This window comes from Drosophila yakuba, chromosome 3R, assembly GCF_016746365.2.
Source record: "Drosophila yakuba strain Tai18E2 chromosome 3R, Prin_Dyak_Tai18E2_2.1, whole genome shotgun sequence".
NCBI lineage: Eukaryota > Metazoa > Arthropoda > Insecta > Diptera > Drosophilidae > Drosophila > Drosophila yakuba.
Window position 1 is genome coordinate 14036632 of NC_052530.2, and position 12437 is coordinate 14049068.

General features: G+C 43.6%; 1 protein-coding gene across 3 annotated transcripts; it reads right to left on the bottom strand.

Annotated features, from left to right (window-relative positions):
- LOC6536761 lies at positions 1-6906 on the bottom strand. 3 transcript variants are annotated; one of them, XM_015192456.3, is made up of 6 exons: positions 6577-6906; positions 2048-2452; positions 1871-1956; positions 1518-1601; positions 654-904; positions 1-307 (listed from the first exon to the last, which is right to left on the bottom strand). In XM_015192456.3, exons 2-6 carry the CDS (start codon positions 2442-2444, stop codon positions 181-183), a joined length of 945 nt encoding a protein of 314 aa, XP_015047942.1. In that variant the 5' UTR covers positions 2445-2452; positions 6577-6906; the 3' UTR covers positions 1-180. The 3 variants fall into 3 exon arrangements, with proteins under 3 accessions (XP_015047942.1, XP_002097333.2, XP_039231946.1); XM_002097297.4 differs by having other exon boundaries at positions 2048-2455; XM_039376012.2 differs by lacking the exon at positions 1518-1601 and having other exon boundaries at positions 2048-2455.
- Positions 6907-12437: the final 5531 nt, after the last annotated feature.

Genomic DNA, 12437 nt, shown 5'->3' on the forward strand with positions numbered 1-12437 from the left:
TTGTCATTTAATGCATGTATTTTTAACGGTTTTCTTTGTCAACCTAGAAGCCAGTCGCCTTTTCCGGCGACCATAAGTACAGATTCTTTAAATAAATAAAATAAATAGCTATCATCTAGGGAAGTCATAAATTAATTTAAATTATTTTAGGGAGAATCCAGTCGGTGAGCACTGCGAAGTCTAGACCTCGTTGCACTCCAGATAAATCTGGCGACAGTCGAATCCGGAGCGACCTCTGCGTCCGGCGTCGTACAGCTCCTCGAAGTTGCTGCCACTGGTGCGGCCAAGGACGTAGCTGGTGGCATAACTAGAGTGGGAAAATAATAATTAGATTTGTATAGAATGGTATCCGTTCTCCATGAATAGTCATAGATTAGCTCTCTTAAGATTTTCAGAAACTAATAGAATCATGGCACAAATGTTTAAATAAATGGTTTAAGCTTCTGCTTATAGGTCATAGACTTGTTTCAGCGCCTAGTTGTCAATTACACTAGATGTTTTTATATAACGAATTTCGAAATACTGGAATATCTTTCTATATGTTTTATCATAATTATGCTCCTCATGATGTGACGAACTATATCTTGACATTGTGCCAATATACTGCTGTAGAAGCAATGCTCCAAAATGACCAAAATGCAGTTTGTACTTACGATCCCAGCTGGCAGAAGATGCTGCTGCCGCCGATCTCGCGGACGCACTCCGTGTTGGCGTCGCACATGTAGCGCTGCGTGCACTTGTCCTCCGAGGTGCGGTAGGTGCGGACGTAGCCCTTCATCAGCGAGATTCCGGCGACGACGGCGTCGCTCACCGAGTCCCGCTTGCCCATGGAGCGGGCGGTCAGGGAGCGGTGCGAGAAGGAGGTCTTCAGGGCGTCCAGCAGGTTCATCACGATCTGAATGAACTGTGGATGCGGAAGGGGGAGCGTTTTGTTCAGTGGAGTGGAGTGTGTGTGTGTTTGTGTGTGTGCAGGTGTTGATTTGGGGAGGGGGAACACGGGGTAGATGGAGTAGAGGGGGTAGAGGAAGCATTAGTCAATTAGTCTTGCATTTGCTGTGCCAATACTAGAGTGGTGTCAGTGGTGTGTGTGTGTTTCAGAGCGTGTGTTTCGGAGTGTGTGTTGCTGTGCATAGAAACAATTTACATTCTTCGCACTGGGCAACAAGATTCAGGTGTAAATTATTCAACTAATTAACTAATCCGGGTCCCATTGACTACTATATAAATAGCCCTCAATGGTCAGCCAAAAACATAATGAAATCAAAACAAAAAGAAACGCTTCAAATGATTTAGTAGTTTGGCAATTGCCGTCTAGAAAAGTGTCTCATCTTATTGTATTGTGTTGTATCAATATTTCCAAAACCTTATAATAACAAGCAGTAATTAATTGCAAATGAGATATTTTACCCCCAAAAGATGTTCAATCAATAGCGTACATTTACTTAGCCCTAATTCACACCCAAATCTTGTTGCTTGGTGTTGTTCTGTGTGTTGTGAAAGCAATAAAGATGTTTTACCTCGCCAGCTTGCTTGGCCATCGAGTTGACTTGGTCGGGGTCTCTGGAGCCTAAAACGGCAGACATCACAGCCACCAATATGCCCTGTGCGATTATTAGCGAGGTAGAGGTAGAGGAGGTAGGCGGGAAGCAATCATAATCAAGAGAATAAGAAGAGCCAGGCACCCAGAATCAGTATCAGTATCAGTATCAGTATAAGATATAGGATATACATAAAACAAAAGAAAACGTAACGAAACGAAACAAAACGGTAACAATCGAACAGCAACAATTACGATAAAGCAAAACAAAAGTGGCACAAAAGCAATCAGTGAGTGTATACCATGTTATGGGCTAATGGATCGATAGATTACCTGCATGGGAGATCCACCGTTGTCGACCTTATCGATGCCATCGCTCGGGGCTCCGCCGCCCAGCAAGGTGTTGATGATGCGAAGACCTGCAGGGCAACGAACGGGGATCAGTTATGGGAATTCTTTGTTTTGCTTTCCTTAGACACCATTAAATCTAAATCAGACTCAGGCGCTTACCCATGGAGATGACATTCGCCCAGGGACTGCCGCCCAAGCCAATGGAAGTGTCCACATCGTCGGACTTGGTTGGTGCGTTAACGGCGCCGTTGAAGAACATGGTCATCACGGTGGACAGCATGTTGGACCAGGTGAAACCGCCGGGTCCTCCCACACTCTCCTGGATCTGATTGGTCTCCAAGTCGTCCTCGATGTCGTCCAGAGCCACCTTCTTCGAGGCATTCGGCTTCACCGCAAACTTCCTGGCCACACTCTCATCCCGGTAGACAGGTGACTGGGTCACCTGGTGCTGCCGTTGATAGACCTCCTGCTGTGGGAATGCGTAGGTCATCAGCAGACAATTGCTGGCCACTATGGAGAGCAGCAGGCAGGCGTGTACTTTCCGTTGATTCCACATGACGACGACTGCTGGAAGAGACCGAGACGGGAATGGGGAATGGGTTAAACCTATTTGAAATTCATTGGGGGACGGACACCAAGCCATCCGCATAACAACACTTTCACATTGCCCAACCGAGTGCGCTGGAGTTTCCTGAACTCAGGCACGGGTTGAGCATTGGAATCAGCGGTGGCCCATTTGGATGGCACATGCTTGGCCCGATTGAGATTTGGCATTACATTATGTTATTGAAAAATACGTTGTAGGAGCTGACCATTGCAGACTTCAATAAATAGATTCCTAGGGAGCCTTAAAGTATTTTCTATTCCTGCTTGACGAAGAAAAACGAGTTTATTTTATTGATATTACAAAAAGCTCTTATAATAGGCTTGTTATTCTTTTTCTAACGTTTTCAAGACTAATAAAATATTTTATAATTATTTTCCGTTGCATTTGAATGTCAAGTGCTTCCCAAAGTGATTGTCAAAAATTTTCCCATTGCCCAGGCCTTGAATATGTTACAGTTTCCATGGAAAACTAGATAAGAAAGTTGTAGCGGCGTGTAATTAAAGGCGAGGCGTCTTCACTCGCTTCCGAAACATCTAGAAACGAGTCAAACTGCTCCCAATTAAGGTGTCGGTCAAACCGAACCCGTTTCCCCACTGGAAATCTGCGCAGTGAAGAGGAGCATTTGAGGCATGGCTATCCACCGACCGAGTGGCAGGTTGGGCAACATACGAGTAGAAAGCCGCCACAGGTGGGGTGGCAAGTACCGGCAATTAGCAGCGACTTCCTCGCGGGTAGATATTTATTAGCGATATTATCATCGAGCACCACTCACAATTGGTCAGTCCACGGCTGCGAATCATAATGGGATCGCGAATGTGAGTGGCTGGGTATTCCTCACCTCTGGGTCTTCAGTATTGCCACACAACCAGTTCCAGCTAGCGGTTCTTTTCGCTCAGATGTCATGCAACAGGTTCCCGTTACAATTAATAAAGCCAACGAGGCTGTGGAATGTCAATGGCTGGGAGAATGCATTGATTTCCATTTGATTGCTGGCCGAGAACAGGCTCTCCAGAATGGGTCAGTGCGGAGATGTAAATTGTGGGGCCATTGATCAAACGGGCAACTCCATCTTACGGCTCTGAAGAGTTGAGTTTTGATGGCTTGTGACACAATGCGACCCAGTTCCATTTCCCAGTTGGAAATTATGGTGGCCATGTAAATTTAGAAAGCTGTTCGAGCGGGAGACTCTGGCTTTGAGCGTGATTCAGCGATTAGTGGTTAAGATAATGGTAATTAATAGCTGGAATGTGTGGCAGAGAAATTTTATTGATCGCGGCAAATTAGCCGTGGAAATTGTGATGGACAAATTAGTCACATCGATATCGCCACTCTGGTCTTTTATGACATAATTCTACTGGCATGCCTGCTTGCTACATGTGTTATTTCCCTCGTTATCTTAGGCCGGCTTTTCTCACTCTCTATCTATCTGTTGTTAAAAGGAAAACACGCAACTCTAATTGGAAACTTTGCACGCAACTCTTACTTTCATGGCCTGCCTTAAAACGGCAATTAAACATCTTCACAAACAACGGGCAATATAACTATTTCAATAACAAAATAAAACGAGAGCAGCAATTACACTTGCCAATTGCCGTTGGTCAAAAGTCGCAAATTAGAAAGTGTGGAAACCGACAGAAACGGAAAGAGACGGCCAGAAAGAGAAACAATTTTTCGAGTCACGGAGGCGGGGGTGTAACAATAACCAAGTTCTTTGCCATTTCTCTGCCGAGAAATATCATTGTATAGTAATTTATGTGCTGGTCTCTCAGATATTTATTTTCATTTTCGTTTGCGGTCTCGTGCCAAGGCACGCTCCACTGGCTCCTTGGTCAAAGTCAAAGATGATGATGATGAGAAAGCGGCAAAACGTTCGTGATTTGCGGTAAGTGAGCAAGCTCTTCGTCGTCGTCGTCTTGGGTTTCTGGGAGTGGATCGGCTGAACTGGAGGGCCCTGAGTCATTCTGCGGGCTCAGCCGGGTTTCTAGACGGTCACGGACAGGTTTCCGGCTGAGAGAAACTCAGGCAGCCTCAAAAAATGCACATTTCACTTTCTTTTCGCCCAGAATCAAGCCAAGGTTTATTGACCAAGAAAAGCAACACTAAATAAAAATTTAATTAAGTGTTTAAGAGCGGCAATTGCTTGCCGTCGAGTGCTTAACCTTAATTGGCATGCCCAGCGGCTTTCTAGCGAGTTTGTGTCTTAAGTCTTTCGTTTCCACTCGATGGTCAGCAACCCCTGACAGCAAACCGCTACCTAGCTGTCAATGGGCCAAATCGCGCACTAACTGTGCTGCATTTTAATGTGAGCTGGTGGATTGATTATTGAGTAAGACCCTAAGCCCTGATGCAATCCCATGGCGGGATGAGCTATACGGCGGTCCACTTTTTGCAGATACAAATTCTGCTGGAAACTTTTACTGACCTCGAAACCCAGTCGGCAGCGGGCAAAATGACAACCAACTTAAGGCCGCACGAAAGCAGAACCAATTGCACTTGCAATTTCCACAGCCATTATGGTTATTAGTCAGCTGCATTTGATGGACAAATTGCAGCTGCCATTGTTGAGCCTCGCTTTGTTTAATCCACAAATAGTTGTGCAGTTTTCCTGCATGGAAAGGAAAATAGATTCAGTTTGGCTCGAATCCGATCGCACCAAACATAAACTGTATTAAACACGACCTAACAGCTTCAAAGAAAAACTTTCACCTCGCTCAGCCTGACAACCGACAACGACAACCGCAAAATGCCAAAAGCAACGGCGGTCAATGAATGAAAGTTACAAAAAAATAAAACGAAAAATACTTGCTTCAAGGCAGAAAAAAGCAGAGTCCAGGAGTGCACACAGGCGAATGGGTAAACAAATAGCAGACAATTTCAACCTTTTTGCAGGCAATTAAACTAAAAATATATTTTCTATGGGAGTTGGCCAGAGACTTGGCCAAAAGGCAGGCGTTAATTGGCCGATCCACAGCGGAGCGAGATATTCCAATTCCGAGACAGAGACAGAGACAGATACGGAACAAAGTCGGATACCCACATCGAATCAAGGCCACAGACAAAACGGCCACAAGGCCTCTCCACCTGAAAGTGGGGTGTGTGTGGTGTGTGTGTGGCTGCCTTCTCCTGGGTACTCAAAACCGAAATTCTTTGCAGCGGCAGTCAACTGGCGCCCATTTGGGTCAGTGGGCGGCCATCATCGGTGCACGACGCGTTGGTTGTTTGGCTTGAAAAGAACTTGGCTGAATGCACATATCCGTGTGTGTGTGTGTGTGTGTGTGTGTGTGTGTGTGCCCGACGCACCTCATCGCACCTCGTCAGAGAAATGGAAGGCCCCACCCGTCTCCCGTGTCCCGGGTGGAAAGAGAAGCCCCTGGTTTCGAACGCTTTGACATGTTCATGCTCCTCCGTCCAGTCGATGGGTTTCTGTTTGCTTTTTCATGCAAAGTTGTTAACTCGTTTAACAGAAAATCTCCTCTCTTTCCGCTACTCCCGGTTGTTGCCTTTTTCATTGCTGGATTTATGCCCCAAGTTCTGTTATTTCTTTTTGGCCTGACCCAAATATTTGGCTCTTGCCATATAGCCCCAATTTGTTCGACAAACAAACGCACGACACGACTCGAGGCCAAATAGTGGCAGTCGATCAATTGTCAATAACTTTCTACTACGAAATTCTAGCTGAGCGCACTGCAGTATTTGCGTTTCGAATTAGACGTTGTTGATTTCTGCTTTAAAATTGATTTATGGCGTTTTTATAATATCTATCCATTTGTTAAATAGTTATTTTATGTATATAAAAATGGGAAGAGATTCTGACACCTTAAAATCCAGATGTTAACAATCTTATCAAATAAAAATAAGTTTTTTTTTAGCGTGTAGTAAAGATTTGCCAATTTCCACATTTGAGTGTGTTCCTAATATGACTGACCTAGTATGACTGAATTCATGTGAAGAAAAATAAGCATTTATTTTCGGTCATTGAATTAATATCCCTTCAATGCCACTAAAGTGACTTCAACGTCGGTCACTTCAATGCCACTAAAGTTACTCCAATGTCCTTTCATCATTGAAGCATTTCTCTTACCTGTCTATTTATCTGCAGTCTGTTAGTTGTCGAGCTCGAAGCAATTTAAATTTTAATTACAGCTGCAGCTGAGTTCGTTTGGCTGGTCGCACTAGAAAAAGTGCAGACTTCAGCACGCGATTGTCAAGCACACAATTCACTTAAAAATTCACCCAAAACTTTGCACACGAAAATTGCTCTCTCTTTTTGAGACAGTCGGATCGATGGCAACTTTCTTCGTTAACTTCGATCTTCGAGAGTGTTCGGATTTTACTTGGCACTACAGCTATTGCTGGTTACTTGCTTCGATTTGAGCTGTTGCTGTGACGGCTGCTAAAGTTGTCTGAAACGGCGATCGCCTTGAACTTCTGCTTTTATAGCCTGACCCATTTTGCCGTCTTCGCGATGGGCCTGGAATCGAGCCGAAGAAATGCAGCCGCAGTGGCTCGAAGGCGAACATGTTGGAAGGCGGCGATAGTTTCACACTTGTCAGTGCGCTCTAGAAACAAGCTTATACTCGTATAGAAGAAGATACTGTATATGCCATATGTTAATCCACTGATATTATATATTACTTTTTAACACAAGAAAATGGATTAAATAGTAAATAATAAATAAATTAAAGTAGACTTTTTAAAAAGGTAGATCTACTTTATTTTAGAATAAAATAGATGGTCACTTCTCTAGTCAGCAGTGCTGGCCATCTTATAAGACCTCCTTACTTTTAAACTGAAAGTAGTCAGATACGCATCACTGATCCCATGCGTGTGGTGGCGCCTGCGCAGCTGACAACAATGTTCGAAGCGCGGTTTAAGCTCGAACATGTTGTGGCTAGTCAGATCGCAGGTGTGACTTCTTGAACACGATCCATCTTTTGCCTGTTGTGTTGGCTCCGTTTTGTTTGCCATTACCTTAATGCGTTTATGGCCCATTGTTGTCTGCTGCCTGAAAAATGGGCGTCAACGGTTGGTGTTAATCTACCTGGTTGAACTGCCGTCAAGGTTTTTCATCTCATTTACATCTCATCGCTGAACAGTCGATCATGTTCCTTCATGTGGGTGCAGAGTTATTGTTCTTCTGGGACCTTGACTAGGACAGCTCATCTTGAATTGGTTTTGAAAGACTCAGAAACAGAGTGATTCACAAGGCTTAAGCCGATTGCTTGGTCCAATATGGAGTCACTGGTAAATTAGGAAACTTCTGCGCAAAGAAAACATTTCAGGGGATTGCCAAGGAACAAAAGATTGGATTTTTTTTTGTACAAATTTAACTAAAAGTGTGTCCCCGTTCCCGTTCAGCGACCAACACTTTTACCAGCTCCTGCTGGCCAACTACACGTGCAAAAAAGTTAAGCCGTTCAGGCAAAAGTTTGCTGAGAATGTCTGCCAGACATCCAGTCGTCCGAAAACCCCCATCGTCTCCAGCCCAGGAGCTGAGGCATTTGAACCCTTGCGAAATCAAATCGGAAAATAGAAATGGAAATGGAACAACCAACGAAGGTTGCCATCTTGAAATGCAGTTGTATGTGTTTACATTTAGTTGTATTCGATTTGCATACCCGATTGGAATTGGGATTGGGAATGGTATTGGGATAGCAAGTGAGGGGGAAGCTGGAAGGTGGAGTTCTTGGGGCTAGTCCACCGTAAATCAATGCCAACTGTGCGGGCAATCAGCATTTGGGGAGAGACTCCTTTAACCCGTCCGAGTGGATTATTAAGTGGTCTTCGAGCCGAGTCAAGTGCTCCTGCTCTGTTCTCTGTGGTTTGCTTATTGAATAAATGTGGTGGGATTTATGCAAATCCTTGCGATGCACTCCAAAAATCCCCACACACGCCAATGGAGAGGATGACCACTCGGGCATATGCTTAATGCGGCCATAATTGCTCCGCATTTGTTATCGCCGAGCGGGCTGACTTTGCATATCGGGCACTTTCAGCTGTAGCCGGCATTACCGATTCGGAGGGATTACCGATTTCCCGCTTAATTTATGTGCCCAGCTCGATTTTGTTTGGCAATTCCAATATTTGTGTTTACATTTGGCATTCTCATCCATTCGCCGCCCCTCAATCACATTAGCCTAATGATTTCCCTGTCAACCGAGAGTGCAAATCAATGGAACTGGGGTAGCCGCAGACTAAACACGAAGCATAAATCAGCTTATCAAATCGGCATTCAGTAGTTTGGCTTATAATTTGTACAGGCAACACAATATTTGGCATAAATGATGAATTGTTTGCGGAATATTGCACTAGCCAACGAGTGAGTCTGAGTGCCAGTGCCAGTGAATGTTTGTTCGCGATGTGGTATTATCAGATAATTCCCAATGGAGAAACGGCCGGAAACAACTAATTTGGGGGAATTTAGTTTAAAATAAAATTTTAATTCCGTGTACTGAGGGCGGAAAGCATTGGCGGTCGATATTTCTCCTATCAAAATTCTCATAAATAAATATTCAGCCAATATTTTACACTTTGACATCGAAAAACATACAATGGCCCTATCTAAATTCATGAAAATTAGAACCTTACAAATAAGTACATTTTTCTAATTTTTAATTTGGCTAACAGCATTACAGAACAATTCGAGGAAGTGGAAATTTTTCCACCTTCGTATTTAGCATAACATTATAACGAAAACTGAGCTTAAAGAAATCGAAACTCGACAACAATTAGGAAACAATTTAATTCAATTAGCAAGTTCTTTGGCCCCAAAATTCTGGGTCCGAATTAGCAAGCCAACCCGAAGTGAAATGGAGAAAAAAGCTGACCCACATTCGGGCGGTGGAGTGGAGCAGACAAACCGAAATCAAGGCATTAACAAAAAATACAGAGGAAAAAGTGGTGCGTCAACATCCAAATTGCGAGGGAAAGAAAGCGAACAACTTAGTTGCACGCTTTTAGGCTGATGAAAATTTATGCACAGAACTCCAGGGGACTTTCCTCGATCATGATGTGTGTGCGCTGCGAGAGTCTACTAATATGAAATCAATAAATTGTAAGCATTTTTTTTATTGCCCTCCCCAGCCGGGAAGAAGCCTTCTCTGTTTTTATTTACTCGACTTGGCTGTTTTCTCCCCGCTCCTTAGCATAAAGGATAAAGACGCCCAAAGACGATGATGCTGCTTCTGTCCTAACTGAACCGGGTCCGGGTTCGGGATTGGTATTGGGACTGGGACTGGGACTGGGATTGCGAATGCGAATCTGCCACGCTCTGCGAGTTTATCAGCGCAACAACCACTCGAGGAATAATGATGTCTGCCGGCTGAGGAGTCGAGTAACAAGGCAATGGCAATGGCAGTGGCAACAGAATACTGAAAACTGAATACTGCACAATGCCGAATGGAATAAAACCGAACGGAGCTGAATGAAAAAGAACAGTCACTCTGTGGGCAAAGGCCAAGACAATATTGTCATGTCTCATATTAAATATGCCTTTCTTACCCAATACACATGTACATGTATACATTTATGCAGTTGTGCTCCTTAAACAATAAGAAGGCGAGCAGCAAACGCCCTTTGCCATGGCAACGAAAATTGAAAGGGGAAATAAGTTTATAAAATATTGCAGCGATTATATGAGATTTAGAACAGAACTAAGGGCCGTGCTGCATGCACACATCATTTCCGAGATTCTAAAGTGGGTAATCGCCTTTTGAAAGACTTTTGCTTACATTTTGCCAGTCGGTTCGGTTTATAAATAGACTTGAATGTGGAGAACAATAAAACAGAAATAAAGGGAAGACCACAAGACGTTGAGCACAGCAACAAGGTTTCTCTTATTAATTATGACTTTGAAATTCACACAAAGGTTTCGCACATGCGTGTCAAAGTCTGAAACAGAAAGGGTTATTTTTTATGGATAAATCCAATTAAATTAAGAGCTTAGCTAATTGGGAAATTTCACATTTCCTGAGAAAGCGAATTTAATACTTCTTAGACTGCGTTGCTTTCAGAATTTACCTTAAAATTCCCTCATTGCAAGTTCTCTATGCGAACTTAAAGCCATAATGGATTCCTAAATGGACCACCCACTTCGCATATTTCACGGGGCATCAATGACAGGGAATAAGTCCAGACCAACGCCCACCCATCAACAGCCGGTCAAATACAGGCCAGGTCAGCTTCGGTCAGTAATGAACTTATGCAAATGAGTGAGTTATACCGCGCACAGAATATTGCATTTGAATCAATATACTGAATATCCTGGAGACTGCAGGCATTTGCATACATGCGACTTGAAATCACCAGGCCACGGCAGGTGAAAATGCAAACGGGAGGGAGAAACTAACGAAGGCAATAGGATATTTTGGGAGCCAGAGCAAAATCGGATCGTGATGAATTTTAAATGCAAAAGCCGAGGCTTGCTTGTATTTAACCTTTAAAGGGATTAAAGCATAGAACAGCATTTTTTATTGCCATCCATCAAAATGTACTTAAACATTAAAAATACATACACGCTGGCAACATTCTTTGGCCCTTTAAAAATGAAAATCAAACACATGTTGGCCGATTTTTACGACACAACTTTTGTCCGATGCGGGTTTATAATGCAAGTTTAATCATATAACAATGTGTGCGACGGCATTTTTATATAATTTAGTTTGCATGGAAATCTGCGCAACATCCGCTGGCAGGCAGATGGCAAAGGCAATATTACCGGCAGATCCGGGCAACTCTCCTCCACAACAGCTGCTGACGAATGCCCTGGCCCAAGGGTATAGGGTTACGGGACTCCCGCCTCCGATCCTGCCGCCAAATCTCCGGCTCTCCAGTTCTACGCTTCGCGCATTGAGCACCGGCAAAGATAAAGTACATTTCTGTGATAAATATAACAACAAGTACCCGAGGCACGCACAAGGGCCCATCGGGGCTCGGGTGGAAACGCATCCAAATTTGGAAGCCCCATCTTGGAGCCCAAGGATGGGGGCAGTGAGAGGATGATGCACACGAAAAAAATATGAATTAAATATACTATTATATTAAGGTGAGCACTTGACTTAATGAATTGTTATACCTCTTTTTTAAGTATACTTTCTATCTTTATTCCGATGTAAATGTCAGAAATTAGTAATAACCTTATTGGGGTTCTGTTAAATTTTTTCTTAAAATGATCTCGAAATTATCGTACTGTGCACTTTTTGGCAGCTGTTATAATGATGCCAGCGATACATCATCGCAAAATGCTAACATTTTCGGCAGCCCCGGCAGTCAACAGCTGTTGCCGCTGATGAATCCTTTGGGTCCGGCCAGCCAAGGGTATCGCATCCTTGCCTTGTTGCTGATGCTGTCGCTGTCGGCGAGAGTGAGAGTGGGTCCTTCCCCGCCCTCTAATATTTCAATATTTTGCGCATAAAAAGGCGCAAGTTATTTTTCATACTCTGCCACACCTCCCATCGTTGCCGTTGCCCCTTTTTTCGTTTTTGCTAATTTTCCTACGGAAACCAAATAAATCGTAGAAATATTCAAAAGTTTGCATCATGGACAAAGATATGGCAGAAGTTGGCAGCAACAACAACTACGTAATTAACAGCCATAGAATATTCAAGACACGCACAAAATATTCCAGTTTCCTATTTTCCACGATCCCATTTGGCAGTGAAAGAGTTTGCCGTTTGTGCTTGGCAAAAAGCACACACTCATATGAATCGTTTTAATTTGTTGTGCGTGCTTTGTTTATGCGAAATCTGCATTTGCGACCAGTTCGTTTCGAAAAATTGGGAAGGCAAAAATTCTGCATGGCAGTTGAAATAGGAAGCCAGTAGCAGAATGGCCTGAAAGCCGCTTAAAAACGAAATTGAATGTTTTCGAGATGAAGCAATGGCCACTTCTGGTAAGTAATGCGATAAGCCTGAAGAACCTAAAAGGAAAATTGGTCCAAATAGG